Source organism: Arachis duranensis, chromosome 6 (genome assembly GCF_000817695.3).
Source record: "Arachis duranensis cultivar V14167 chromosome 6, aradu.V14167.gnm2.J7QH, whole genome shotgun sequence".
NCBI classification, from domain to species: domain Eukaryota; kingdom Viridiplantae; phylum Streptophyta; class Magnoliopsida; order Fabales; family Fabaceae; genus Arachis; species Arachis duranensis.
Genome location: NC_029777.3, coordinates 10339242 through 10353928, shown reverse-complemented (window position 1 = coordinate 10353928; position 14687 = coordinate 10339242). Strand labels below are relative to the sequence as shown.

At 36.9% G+C, this 14687-nt stretch overlaps 2 protein-coding genes across 2 annotated transcripts; both read left to right on the top strand.

Moving 5' to 3' along the window:
* Positions 1 to 269: 269 nt before the first annotated feature.
* On the top strand, positions 270 to 3605 carry LOC107492650 (uncharacterized). The gene is made up of 2 exons (XM_016113699.3): positions 270 to 664; positions 2349 to 3605. Exons 1-2 carry the CDS (start codon positions 571 to 573, stop codon positions 3149 to 3151), a joined length of 897 nt encoding a protein of 298 aa, XP_015969185.1. The 5' UTR covers positions 270 to 570; the 3' UTR covers positions 3152 to 3605.
* An 8017-nt stretch (positions 3606 to 11622) lies between these two features.
* LOC107492651 (U4/U6 small nuclear ribonucleoprotein PRP4-like protein) lies at positions 11623 to 14407 on the top strand. The gene is made up of 5 exons (XM_016113700.3): positions 11623 to 12591; positions 12684 to 13137; positions 13218 to 13415; positions 13527 to 13608; positions 14097 to 14407. The coding sequence occupies exons 1-5, from the start codon at positions 11660 to 11662 to the stop codon at positions 14186 to 14188; spliced, it is 1758 nt and encodes a 585-aa protein (XP_015969186.1). The 5' UTR covers positions 11623 to 11659; the 3' UTR covers positions 14189 to 14407.
* Positions 14408 to 14687: the final 280 nt, after the last annotated feature.

Here is a 14687-nt window from a genome sequence, read left to right as displayed (position 1 = left end):
ACCATAATATTAACAAAAATGTATTTATATAGGCTAAAAACTAACAACTCATTGAATCTATTATGATCTGGGCTAAACGGATTCTAATTCCCTTCTTGGTATTCACATGTAAAAATGAAACCGCTAAATTTGACTTTGGGACTTTGAGAGGCATAGGAGTAATATTTTTACATTAACGACAATAAAAGTGAGTTAAGTAAAAAGGGGAAAGCATGTGCTATAAATAAGAAGCTTGGGCTGCAATTAAACACTCACTGTGCTTCAAACAAAACAAAACAACGCAACACAAGAAAGAGTTACAAGAAACCTCGTAGTAGCGTTTCCTTTCTGTGGGGTCACTCTTTTGTGTTGTATTGTGTTGTTCATCTTCACGCCTTCTTTTCCATTTACAATTTCATTCTCTCTCTTTCTCTCTCTACACACACACCGTTTTCTTCTTTCTTGTTTGTGTGTAGGATTTTCCGCGATTCCTGTGTTGTCATCGTCATCATCTTCTTCTACCCTTTTGCCCAAAGATTGAAAATTTATTTGTTATTCTTCCCTTGGTCTTTCTCAATTTCGGTCCTTGCCATGGCTAATTGGAGAAAACAGCATGGTGAGACTCATCATCAAGTGGGTCGCTGGCGATCCTCAAATTTTAACTCCAAAAGAAAGCCATCCTTCGGTTAGTTACCGATTTTTATTTTTTAAAATTTTGATCATTATTACTATTCTCTTGGTTTCTTGAAGGGATCTTTCTTCATTATTATTGTTGTTATATATTTAATTTTTTTAATTCTTTGGTTGTTGCATGGATTATCTATTAGATTGGTTTCAAGAAGTGGCTGAGGTGATAGAATTGTGAACCACAACATGATTACATCACCGACCTTTGATGAAAAGTCTTCAATTTGGCTTTTGGTTTTCAGAGAATAGGATTCCCTTGTTAACTATTAATGCCTGTTCTTGAATGATTGATTGATTTTTGATGGTTATAGGTTTCTTGGAACTGACTTCAATTACATATATGGTTGAGTTTGTTTGTCCACCATGTGTTTGAGTTGTGGTTTAGATGGTGTGTTCCATAGTGTAACCCTGCCATTTTTTGTCTGTGCTATAAGGCTCAGGATCTTGGTTATTAAAGGCTTTAAGCTACCTGAGTGACTCGAGTATTATGGGCGGGATGAGTTTATGAATGTGATTGATTTGTAGGTTGCTAGGTTGCAATTTCATGTCATTGAATTGTTGAAACCGACAGGCTTATAGATTTGTTAAGCTTCCTTTTGAAGATGAGGTTCTGCGAATTCGGGATGTGGTGAAACTCAGACTGTGTGTGCTTGCGCAATTCCAAGTGGATACCTATGAATTGAATCTTTTAGTGACAATTTGAAAACAAAACCCTAACTCATTTAATTGGATACCTATGAATTGAATCTTTTAGTGACAATTTGAAAACAAAACCCTAACTCATTTAATTGGCGAAGCTTATACTAAACTATGTTTTTGTTTTTAGGGTATCTTTCGTTCAAATAGAAATTTTTTACTTCTTTGGTGTTTTGAACACAAAGACTCTTGTTTTTGCCTTTTTGGGCAAAATTTAGGTTGTTGCAATATTGCAGGAATTACTAAATTTCCTGTTTGATCTACCTTTGAAACATAGTCTGTCGTTTTTCGAACAGAAGCTGTCTAGGTATCTACTAATCAAATCTTTTAGAGGCGCCTTTTTGAGATGATTCCCTGCGCCATTCAATGATTGATACTTAATGGTTCATCTGTTATACTTGTATTCTATGAAAAATGTTGTTGGTTGGCTTTTGTACCGAAGCTTGGTAGGTCTTGCTAATTGGAATAGTTTTTTGTTGAATCAAACAATCATATGAAGTAATGCAGCCTTGGTATATCTTGGAAGTACTTAAGCATTTCTTAGTTTCTGCTTCAAGTTTTGCAAGTTTTCCGTTCTTTTCACACATCTGTTTGAAGTATCTCTGCTTATAGAATGATTGATTTTGAGAAGGCATCTTGTATGAGCGATGCAAACTGATACAACGGAAAATACTTTGAAAGATGCTAATGTTATAACTGAATCAATTTTTAGTGGACCACCGTTATTGCTTCTGATCTATTTAGGGCTTATGATCCATTTAGGGTATGCTATGTATTCATATTCATCTTTCATGTTGATCTCTTGTGAATGTGTTTTGTATCCATTTGTTCTTCCAAGGCATTGTCCTTGCTCCTGAATCTTCACATTATTTCCTGTGTTTTCAAATTTGTTTGGACTGTAAGACATTTTTTCATTTTTCTTTTATTGCGAATTGACAGTAATATGTCCTTACAAGCTAATTGCCTCGTCCTTTCTTATTTCTCAGATAATTGGCATTCAACGGTGCCAGCCTGGGAAAAGAAGTTTTGCACTACGGTTGGTTCAGTGCCGTGGGGAAAACTAATAGAATGCAAAAAGTATATGGATCTACACAGCAATGTGGTAAACTGGGACGACTCTGCTGGCAAAGAGGCATTCGACAATGCGAAAAGTAGGTTTTGGGCTGAGATCAAAGGCCTCCCTTGTGACATATCTTTGCCCGATCCCAACATGTACATTGACAATGTCGATTGGAACTCAAGCGTGGACCCTGAACTTCTTCTGGACTTGGAGAAAGCCAGGTTCGAGGATGACGCTCGAGACGAAGTTAGCAGTGGTAACCAATCTCAGGTCCAGGATCTGCCTATTTGCCCTACCGGATGGGATGTCGACGTAGAAGAAAAGCCTTCTGATCCGCTTTCCACTGTTGTGGCCCAAGGTTGGGGCTATGACCTCCAAGAGAACAAGGGAGTAGACTCTTGGGAACAGAATTATTTTCCTCCAGCTGAACCTGCGAAAGAATATGAATGGCAATATTCTGGGAATGATGCTTGGGGTTGGAACCAGGAGCAGTCCTACGGCATGGACTTCCACAACATGGGAAAAGGAAGAACTGGCGGGAATACGAATTGGGGTGCATGGGATGGGTCCAATAGAAGGAGAGAGAACATGTCATGGTCTAAAACCAATGGACATCATCATGGTAATCATATGAGTAGAGGAAGAGGAAACAACAGAGGAAGAAGAAGAGGAAGTTTTGCTCATGTGGATAAGGTACCTACTGCTACTGCATGGCAAGTGAAGACATGAGAGAAGCTAAGGATCAAAGATTCAAAGGCATATTAATGAAACTGCTAGTTTTGTGAAGGTAGCTTGGAGATACATAAGTTTTGTTCTCTAGAAAACATTGTAAAATACATAATAATAAAACAACAGGTTTTTATGGTAAAAGTAGATTGATATGAGAGGAAGGATGAGACAGCATTTGTTTCAAACTTTCAATACAATTTATTAGATAGCTTTTATGTTGGATCCATGGTTGTAGTTATAGATTTATCCCTTACCCTATTTAGAGGTTTATGTATATAGATAAAAGTGGAGCTATAATATGTTCATTCTTGTGATCTTGATGGTATATTATGGCCCCTCTATTTGTTTGTCTCTGCTGCTCATAGTTTGTTCTGTGTGATCAATTCACATTGGCACTCAGAAATGAACTTGAATAAATGTCACTCAGAAATGTTAATTTTCATCCTTTGATTCATGTGACTGATTCTAGTCAGCTGAAGAAAGCTTTATTATGCTTTTTAATTTGAATATGGAATCAAAGATGGTGTTGGACTCGCATATGGGGAGTAGAGCTGCTTCACCTTGTTGTGAAATCAGAACTCGGACCCTATGAGTTGTGTCCCACTAAACGGATGGTCCGAGTTGCATTTGGCAAAACGCACGGTCCGTGTTGTGACAGGGAGGACACGTGTCGCGCAGAAATGCAATTTAAAAATATAATTATTATGATTATTGTTAGAAATGCAATTTAGGAATATAAATAGAATGATTATTAGTATTTTTCAACATTTATAAGTTTTTTTTGAATTTTTTTTACTAATTTTTAACTATAATTATTATTGTTAGTAAATTAATTATTATTATTCTTGTTAGTTGTTGAATTTTAAATTGTAAACAGAATGATAGGGATTTTTTATAAAGAACATAATTTTTTAATTTTTTAATATTTTTATTATAATTATTATTGAAAACAACGTTAATTTTTTTAAAATCCTTTTAAAATTATTAACTATAATTGTTATGAATGAAGTTAAATGTTATTGTTGTTGTGAGAAATTGTTAATACTGAATGATTAGTAGTATTATTTTTAAAGCATGTTAGTTTATTTTGAGAATATTTTAATTTTTTTAATTATAATTATCATTGTTAGCAAGTTAATTGTTATCATTCTTGTTAGAAAATGAATTTAGGCATATAATGAGACTGATTATTATTATTTTTTATAATTGAGGAAAATATGTTTAAATAATAGTAAATAATTAATTAATATTAGATATTATTCTAGATGTTGTAATATTGTTGAGAATTTTGATTAGGAATTTATTTATTAGTTATTGTTATTATTAGTAGTTAGTTATGAATAATTTTAAGGATTAATAATTAATTTTAGAAGTTAGAATTATTTGTTTTATAAGGATTTAGTAAAATAATTTATGATAATTGTGTGGTTTCAAGTAATTTGTTTCTTGTTGAGTTAGTTGTGCAAATTTTGTAACTATGATAGTTATTTAATTTTGGTAGGAGTTTATTGTTTTAGTTGCTGTGGTTAAAAAATTATTATCTTTTAGTAGTAAGTTAGTAATTGTTAATGAGTTGACTAATAATTTATTATGTTTTTTTGTAGAAATTAAGAATGTTGACATGTGACCACCCAATTCCTCTGGATCGGTACAACGATAGGGTGGAAGAGCATTTACGATTTACTGGTTTTTATCATGCATCTCAGATTGGGGCAGTCGAATCTCAGAAAGCACTGGTGAATGCTCTAATCGAACGGTGGCACCCAAACACACATACATTTTACCTTCCCATTGGTGAATGTGCCGTGACTTTTGAAGATGTGGCTCTAATTCTTGGTCTTCTGACGGACAGTCTTCTAGTCACAGGGATGACAATGAGTAGTTTCGAAGTCTTGGAGGCGGAGTGTTTGCATAAGTCGGACTGTGCAAGAAGCTGCATAAAATTGACGTGGCTGCGGGATCTAAAAGAAAATTTACATTTGACTGATGAAAACAATATACAGAGGTATGTGAAGTGCCACATTATGTTGCTGATCGGGACGATCTTGTTTGGGGATAAATCTAGGGCAGGTGTGCACTGGAAGTTTCTACCCTTGCTTCGTGATTTTGGTAGTATTAGACAGTACAGTTGGGGATCGGCATGCCTAGCACACCTCTATAAGGCGTTATGCAGGGCATCTCGTTTTGACTGTAAGGAAATCGATGGTCCACTAACACTTCTGCTCGGTTGGGCTTGGATCCGACTGCCATATCTATCACCGCTTCCTAAGGAATCCTGCAGTTTTCCGCTAGCAAACAGGTAATATTATGTTACAATGTACCCGTATCTTGATATTTAGAATTCAGTTGAGCTAATTAAATATATCATATTAGGTGGCGTAACTGGGAGCGTAGTGACCGACAATATAGATATTTGACGCTAGCTCACTTTAGGAAGGCCTTTGATGAACTTCAGGAAGGCCAGGTGTGTTTTCATTAAAGAAGTATTAGTTTCGGGTTTAGGGTCTGGGTAAATCTTATGAAGCATTGTTATTGTTACTGCTATGTGGGTTGTAATCTTGAGTTTCCTTTAGTTTTCTCAGTTTGTGTGGGTTGCTTATGCTGTGAATCGCGTGGATCCGAATATAATTTCTGCCGAAATCTACATGCAGTCGGTTGTCTGGAGCGCTACAGTACCGTTTGTGTCATTTGAATGTATCGAGTGGCATGCTACCGATAGGTATAGGCGACAGTTCGGTTTTGTTCAGAGAGTACCTCGTCAGGAACGGAATCTGGATAAAGCGCATGGAGAAGTCCTGACTGGTCCTAAGAATCTTAACTGGGCCACGGCACCAAGTCATTCATTTTGGGTGATGCATTAGACAAACAGGTATAACCACATTCTTACTGAGCTTCCCATGCCTTCACATCATCCATTGGATACTTATATGTACTAGTACCGAACAAAATTTGGGGACCGCTTGAACTTGTCGAATCTTGTGGTTCAAGAGAATGATGAGGGTAATCAGGATATGGATGATGACAATGAAGAGCAGGAGCCACAGTCGCCGCCACCATCACCTCCAAATCCGCTTCCACAAGATCAACCTCAGTCCTCAAGCCAGTATGTACCTTAGACACAGTTCACCCTATCATTGTCAATACATCAACAATATTGGGATATGTCACAGTTTGAACCAGGAGAAGGAGGTTCTTTTAGCCAGTTGCTTGGGTTCATGGCTGCAGATGCAGGACAATCACAATATGGCCATCAGCCTGAGTTCATGGCAGGTAGGTATTCATTGGACGCGAGGCATCTGTGCCATACCTCATCGGTTGCTTCTGGAGGGTTCGTATCTGTTGACTCCAATAGGAGTGACAGTGGACGCGAAATTCTTAATAGTCAAAATCCTAACCGTGTTTTCATGGGACTCATTGAACAAAATGCTAACACAGTCGAGCAAGAGACCGATGAGTATCTAGTAGATGACTCGGATGACGAGGACGAGGAGGATGAAATAGAGGAGTTCGATGAGGATGAGGAATCCCACAATGATGGTATTATGTTTTGTATTTTGCTTTACATGTTTGATTAGTTACTTATTTTATGTTCATAAATGGTATCTCTATTTGGTTTGACTAAATGATATGTGGTATCTCTGTTGGTTTGATTACCTTATATACTATATTTAATTGTTTTAATTAAATTGTATACAGGTCAGGCACGCACTTCGGATGACACAGTCAAATGTTACAATCTGAGGGTAGATCCGTCACGTCATAGCGCTAATCGGTACACTCCATCTGTGTTCAAAAAGGCCGCTAAAAAATGCAAGAAATTTGTGAAGGATGTAAAGTGGGCAATAAAAAAGTAGTTATTGTGCAATGAACATTATTTATGTATTAATGATCTGGACTATGTTTAGATTACTTTGTATGTCTTGGACAATATGTATTAATGATGTGGACTATGTATTAATGTTTCATAAATCTTAATATATTGCTACAAATATCATATCATATGACCTCATTTGGACAATTGATGTCATATTATATAATGCTATAGATATCTTATTATACTAGATTGTCATAAGTTATAATGCTACATATATCAGGTCATATTAACTCAATATGACAATTCATGTCATATTATATAATGCTACATATATCATATCTTGTTAACTTAATTAGACAATTCATGTCATACTATATAATGCTACATATATCATATCATCTTAGATTGTGAATCTACTAAACATCTCTGTCGGCATTTGCACCAGTTGACTGATGACATCTACTACGACTGTGTCCTTTAGCCCAACATAGCCTACATCGCCTAGGACGACGTAACATTCGCGTGTCCATTTCATTCAAGAAGCGCGTCATCCTGGAGAGACCTTTGGTGACGCGTTTCAGGTACGGATTCGGTACGAACCGAGGTTCGTTGTAAGCAGGCCATGTAGTACGATTACTCAGTGGCCTAAACCTAGCTCGGTACACCCGTCGAACTTGGTCCATCTTATACATATCATGCACATACACTTGCCAATCCAGTCGTTGGTTGGCACAACATGCGAACACATGTCAACAAGGGATCCGATCTACTTGGAACTCACCACAGTCACATCGAAGGCAATGTAGGTCGACTGCAAACTCCAGTCCACTTGGCATCTCGCGCACTTCAAAGACCTCATTCTGCCGGTCAAAGCAACTAAACTGAATGTTTCCTGATACAAGTTGGTTTGTATGTAACTTTGATGGAGGTGACCAAGCTCCGTTACTGCGTTCCACAGCTGCATTGATGAATTTGTGTCGGTCGGATATTAGTCCCACACCATCCCGAGTGACAACATGTTGACGTAGGTTATTAAAGAAAAGGTGCCATGCATCAGAAGTCTCTCCCTCCATAATAGCAAACTCAATTGGGACGATATTGTTGTTGCCATCCTGTGAAACTGGCACTAGTAGACAACCCTTATACTTTCCACACAAGTGAGTCCTATCCACCTGGACAACTGGCTTACAATGTCTGAATGCCCTAATGCATGGGTAATAACTCCAAAATACTCAATGTAGTATCCGAATATCACCCACCAAGTCATCGCCTTGATATGCAGGCATAGTCTCAAAATGGACAACAGCTGATGGCTCCTTATGACACATGGCCTTAAACCATATAGGCAACGCTTCGTACGATGCTTCCCAACCTCCAAATATTTTTTCTACTGCCCTTTGCTTAGCCAACCATGCTTTCCGATAACTAACGGTGTAGTTGAACTTCGATTGCACTTCTGCTATAACTGATTTTACCTTTAAGGAGGGGTCAACCTCAACCAACGACTTTATTGCTTCTACAATTGTGATAGAATCCAACTTCGAATGATCCTGTGAAATGGTGGCTCTGATACAAGTGTGACTACCATTATACCTCCTTATAACCCAACAGTACTTCCTGCTGATCAAGCTTACCCTAATAAGCCAATCACATCCTGACCCATAGACTCATACACCCGGTAGTCTACGCTTCGTCGTATGGTATACTCCTTTATCGCTTTAATAACAACTTCCCTGGAACTGAATTCCATACCAACGGCAAATTCACCATCTGCACAATAGGAACTTCTGCCGGGACAGCCACCATACAAAAAAGAATTTTAATACACAGATATTTAAACACCGAAAATAAAGGTAAATCAATATTTACTGCATCAAGTATGATATAAATCCAAACCTTACATCATGTTATTATATCACTCTAAACAAAATAAGAACATCAGCCTCATATGTAAAAATCGGATCGGACCGGCCGGATCGACCGTCAAACTCAGTGAACCGAATCCTAACCGGTTCGGTCTGGTAAATGAACCGTACAAGGCATTGAACTAGTGCGAATAATAATTACAAACTCACTTATTTTTTAATAATCATATCATATCTATTAATATTATTTTCTAATAAATACTTGTAGTATATAACAGTATAAAAGATATAAACTAACTAATAAATTATTAAAATTTAAAAATAACAGTTATTTTAATATAAAAAGAAAATAAAAACATTCATGATAGAGTAAAAATAATAAAATATTTATTGTTCATGTTTCATATTGGTTTAAAATAACTTGATATTTTAAAAATATTAGTAAACATATGTATTTTGAATTTTAATTTTAAACTTTTGACTTTTTTATTTCTTATTTACATAGGATCGGGTCAACTGGTTCAACCACTAACCCAGCAGTTGAACCAGTGACCCAGTGACCTAAACCCTTCGATCACCGGTTCGGTTCTGACAACTATGACATCAACGCATGATTAAAAAATGGTTAATAAATGCTAATTTATTCTTAACTAAATCAATAACTAACTAAAAAAATTACTATCTTAAACTTAAATAAATAAACATATACAAAAAAACAAATACCAATTGAGTATATTTTCACACTTCACTTAACTATTTGTTCCATCTATCAAGATAAATTAACATAAAATTCTAATCTTTTTTATAAATATGACGAATTACGTACCTGCACTCATATATTCCGGAAACTCCACTATATGCATGGCTTCCAAATCCAAAACTTGCATGAATGAAGGCTCCTCAAACGGCCCTTCGTTTGCGAGTGCATTTGCCACCTCTGTCACATCTGGAGCCATAGTTCCGTCACATTGATCTTCATTTCTGTCTGGACCAATAACTTCGTAGTTGCTTTCGAACTCTTCTTCACTGTTACTATTGTAATCTTCCCGTAAAATATTCCGATCGGCCTTAGATTGTTCAAACTCAACATATAACTCGATGAACGAGATCTGACCCCGGTTTTCAATATACATCGAAAACATCTCTTGCATGCTCGCTTCGTCCGTCACATATTTGGTTTGAAATTAGAAGAATCCACCAAACACCATTATGGGATATCTGTACAGAATACAAGATATTTTTCTTGCCCTCTTAGAGTCAATCTTTTCACAGATCACGCCTTTGAGCTCTTCAAATGAGATTGTGAAAGGAATAACAACATCTAATGGATTTTCACAAACAAATTTCACTCCTTCATATGTTTGTAATAAAATCTGACCAAAATAATACATTTTTAATAGAACTCTGTCACTCATTTCTCTCAGTCACTTAAAAAAAACATGAACTTGACTAATAAATTTCTTGGTTTCATGAAACACAGCAAGAAAAAACCAGGAAAAGAAGCCATTGAAGAAGGAGAAGAATACACGACTAGATCTCTTCCCCCAGTTACACACTTTTATATATGTCCTTAAAACAAAATCGGACCCTTCAATTAGATTAACCGGATTCAAAAAAATATAAAAAAAACTAAATCATACCATTCGATTTGATCCTCTATAACGTAAAAAAATTACCAATAACAAGCAAAACAGAAGGTTCGAATTCCACGTTTCAGATTTCAAATTTTTCCAACTACAAATCAGACCATGCGATTTGTGAAGCAAAATTTTATAACCAAAAAATTCGCATGGTCCAAATTCTTCTATATTGGACTCAGAAAAAGCTGTCCCACATCTTTGTCTTATACGTTATAAATCCATATTTGGGCAAATCATACCCAAGTCTTCCATATCCATAAAATTGAGCCGCTTTATTATCATTGTGGCAAACTAGAGAGGGATTACTTAAATTTTCTTGAAGTTGAAGGTCTAGAAATATTTTTATATTAATCTTTCTTCTTCATTTATGTTTCTGGCCGGCTAAGTCATAAACATCTCAAAATGAATCATTAACATAAGTGTTAGTAATACTATGCGAATTGTATTTTTCATTATGCAAAAGAAAATTAATAAAATAAAAATATTATGTATAATATATATTATTTTTACAAATTTAATTATAATTTTAATTTTCATTCAATTTTATTTATGCACCGAATATTAATGCAACAAAACCCAATATCTCATTTTGTTATATATAAATTCATAATGTTTATTTAGCCTTGAAATAAACATTTTTAAATCAAATAAACATATGAATATGCGATACCAAGAATGTTTAGTGCATGTTATGGTGGAGAGAAAACATAGTAATAAGAATAAAAATTTTCTTTGATAATTAGTTAGATGCCTATTTAAAAAAATGTGTCATTTTATGTTTATTAATTTTTTAAAATAAATTATACATTTTTATTCATTTTTTCCATACAAAAGCCTCTTTAGCCTAGTGTCATTTTATACTTTTACTTTAATGAATATTTATGTTAGGATATTTATTTTTATTATTTTTCTCTTTACTTTATTTTCGAATAAAAATAGAAAATTTAATATAAAAAGAATTAAAACCGAAATAAAAAGAAATTATATAAAATTAAAGATTTTGGGTTTAACATCCAAAAGTAGTAGAGAATCTGGCAGCCAGAACGAAAGGGCACCATCGCCGGCAATCACACCACCTCTCTCGCAGTCGCAGCTCCCACCCTCGCTTGCAGGTGCTTCTCTCTCTCTCTCTCTCTCTCTCTCTCTCTCTCTCTCTCTCTCTTGTGTTTTTGTGAGCTAATTATTTATCATGGAAGTGGATGAAGAAAATGTTCCATCAAATACTGCTTCTGAATCCGCCATAGGACCTTCCTCTGATGTTTCCGTCAATGCTGCAACTCCACCACACCCAATTCAACCCATTATTCCACCACCCGTTATTCCCCTTTCTGCGCCTGTGCCACCTATGGCTCCAATTCCCACCATTCCTCCCCCTTCTATTGTGCCTCCCATAGCCCCAATTCCGGCCCCTCCTGTGGTGCGTCCATTGGCGCCCCTCCCTCCTCGCCCGCCGCCTATTAGACCACCTGTGGCGCAAAATGGCGAGGTTGGTTCGGAAGATTCTGATTCGGACAACGATGATGCCGGTGGGAGGGTTAACCAGGGTGCCGGGGAGTATGAGATATCGGAGGAGAGTAGGCTGGTGAGGGAGAGGCAGGAGAAAGCAATGCAGGAGCTCATGATGAAGAGGCGTGCTGCCGCTTTGGCTGTTCCGACCAATGACATGGCTGTGCGTGCTCGCCTTCGCCGGCTTGGTGAGCCCATAACTTTGTTTGGTGAGAGGGAGATGGAGAGGAGGGACAGGTTGAGGATGATTATGGCGAAGCTGGATGCCGATGGCCAGCTGGAGAAGCTGATGAAGGCTCATGAGGATGAAGAGACTGTGGCTACTGCCGGGAAGGATGGGGACGAGGAAGAGATACAGTATCCCTTTTACACCGAAGGGCCAAAGTCTCTCCGTGATGCTAGGATTGATATTGCTAAGTATTCTTTGGTTAGGGCAGCATTGCGTCTTCAACGTGCCCGGAGAAGAAAAGATGATCCGGATGAAGATGTGGATGCGGAGATGGATTGGGCATTAAAGCAGGCTGCTAATTTGAGTCTTGAATTCAGTGAAATCGGAGATGATCGACCGCTTTCTGGTTGCTCCTTCTCACGAGACGGAAAGTCGCTTGCTACTTGGTGTGTCTTTGTTACAAATTGTGTAACTTTACTCCCCATTCCCCATGATTGCCTTGTGAAATTATATAACTGATAATGTTTTGGTTTTTCAGTTCTCTAACCGGAGCTGCCAAGTTGTGGAGCATGCCTAAAGTCATCAAATCTTGTACCTTAAAGGGACACACAGAGCGTGCAACTGATGTTGCTTATTCTCCTGTGCACAACCATTTAGCAACTGCATCTGCTGATCGGACCGCAAAATATTGGAATGACCAGGGATCTTTATTGAAGACATTCGAGGGTCATATTGACCGTCTTGCACGAATTGCTTTCCATCCATCAGGAAAGTACCTAGGCACTGCTAGCTTTGACAAGACATGGAGATTATGGGACGTAGAAACAGGTGAGGAGTTGCTTCTTCAAGAAGGCCACAGTAGGAGTGTATATGGTTTAGCTTTTCATCAAGATGGATCGTTAGCTGCATCTTGTGGACTGGATGCTTTGGCTCGTGTTTGGGATCTCCGAACTGGGCGAAGCATTCTTGCACTTGAAGGTCATGTCAAGCCGGTGAGACATTATAAGATTATACAGTCTTTTAATGCTCTCGAATTGCAAAAGATTGACTATGATTATGTTTCTGTACTCAGGTTCTTGGCATTTGCTTTTCACCTAATGGATATCATTTAGCCACAGGCGGTGAAGACAACACTTGTCGCATTTGGGATTTGAGAAAGAAGAAATCCATGTACACCATCCCTGCTCACTCCAACTTGATATCACAAGTTAAGTTTGAGCCGCAGGAAGGTTACTTTTTGGTAACTGCCTCATATGACATGACAGCTAAGGTATGCACTCGTGTGAAACAGCAACGATCTGTCGAAGAGAGAATTTCAATATTTTTTAGCAGTCCATTTTCTTCTGGTTCTAATTATTTATATTTTATATTTTGACATCAGGTGTGGTCAGCCCGTGATTTCAAGCCTGTGAAGACACTATCTGGGCATGAAGCAAAAGTTACTTCTGTGGATGTTCTTGGTGGTATGATTTCTACTTAGAAAGGAATAATTGCATCCATAATATATGGCTCTGATTTTCACACTCATGTTGCTTATTTGTTATTCTATGAGTATATCCATGCACCATGCTTTACTGCTCTTATCTGTTGATCATAGAATCCCAAATGATTAATCAAATAAAGTGATCTCATTTTGAAGTGCCACTGAATTTAGCCAATAGTTTGCAGCGGAAAAAAATGTTACAATGAGTTCTGTAATTTTGTTGGGGAATGCAAACCAAGACACAGAAAATGCAATGGAACCCTGAAAATGCTCATTTTAAGATTATAAGATCACCCAGGCATAGGAAGTAGAAACTATGATGCTCATTTTATCTTTTATTTTGCATACGGATATTCTTGTATAGAAATTTACAAGATACACCATAACCTTTTTGTTTGTCAATATACATCTCACAGAATCTTATTTTCCCCTACACTGACTCTGTCTTGTCCTGTTTGTTGGTTGCAGATGGCAGTTATATTGCTACTGTCTCACATGATCGTACCATAAAATTGTGGTCCACCAATATGAGTAGTGAACAAACTATGGATGTTGATTAGGCTATTTGATGGGATACACTTTCTGTATTGGTGATGAGAATCACAACTATAGCTGCCGTTATAAACAAAAGTGTAACTTGCTTCTATAGGATGGTTTTTTGGTGAGATATATAAATTGAAGATATCATTTTTCTTGTTGTATCATGTAACAAAGTTCCCTGCCTAATGGACAAATTGAATGACTAGACTTATATCATAATCGTTCTTGATTTCCTTGTTTTCTTGGTTGCTTGAATCAGTAGAGATTATGACTCTGATGCATACCACAAGATAATATTGTCTGTGTCCTAAACGTTAGATTCACAATGACAACCTTGTTGCTACCTATGAATCCAAGGCATTGTTTTGTAGGTGATTTTCTATGTACTTTGGGTGAATGTAACTATCAATCTTTCCAGAAACACTGATTATTATCTTAATCTCCATTCTCCAATATGTTATAATCCTTGCATGTAAAGAAACCAAATTAGAATTGCCATGTAAAGAAACCTATATTGTT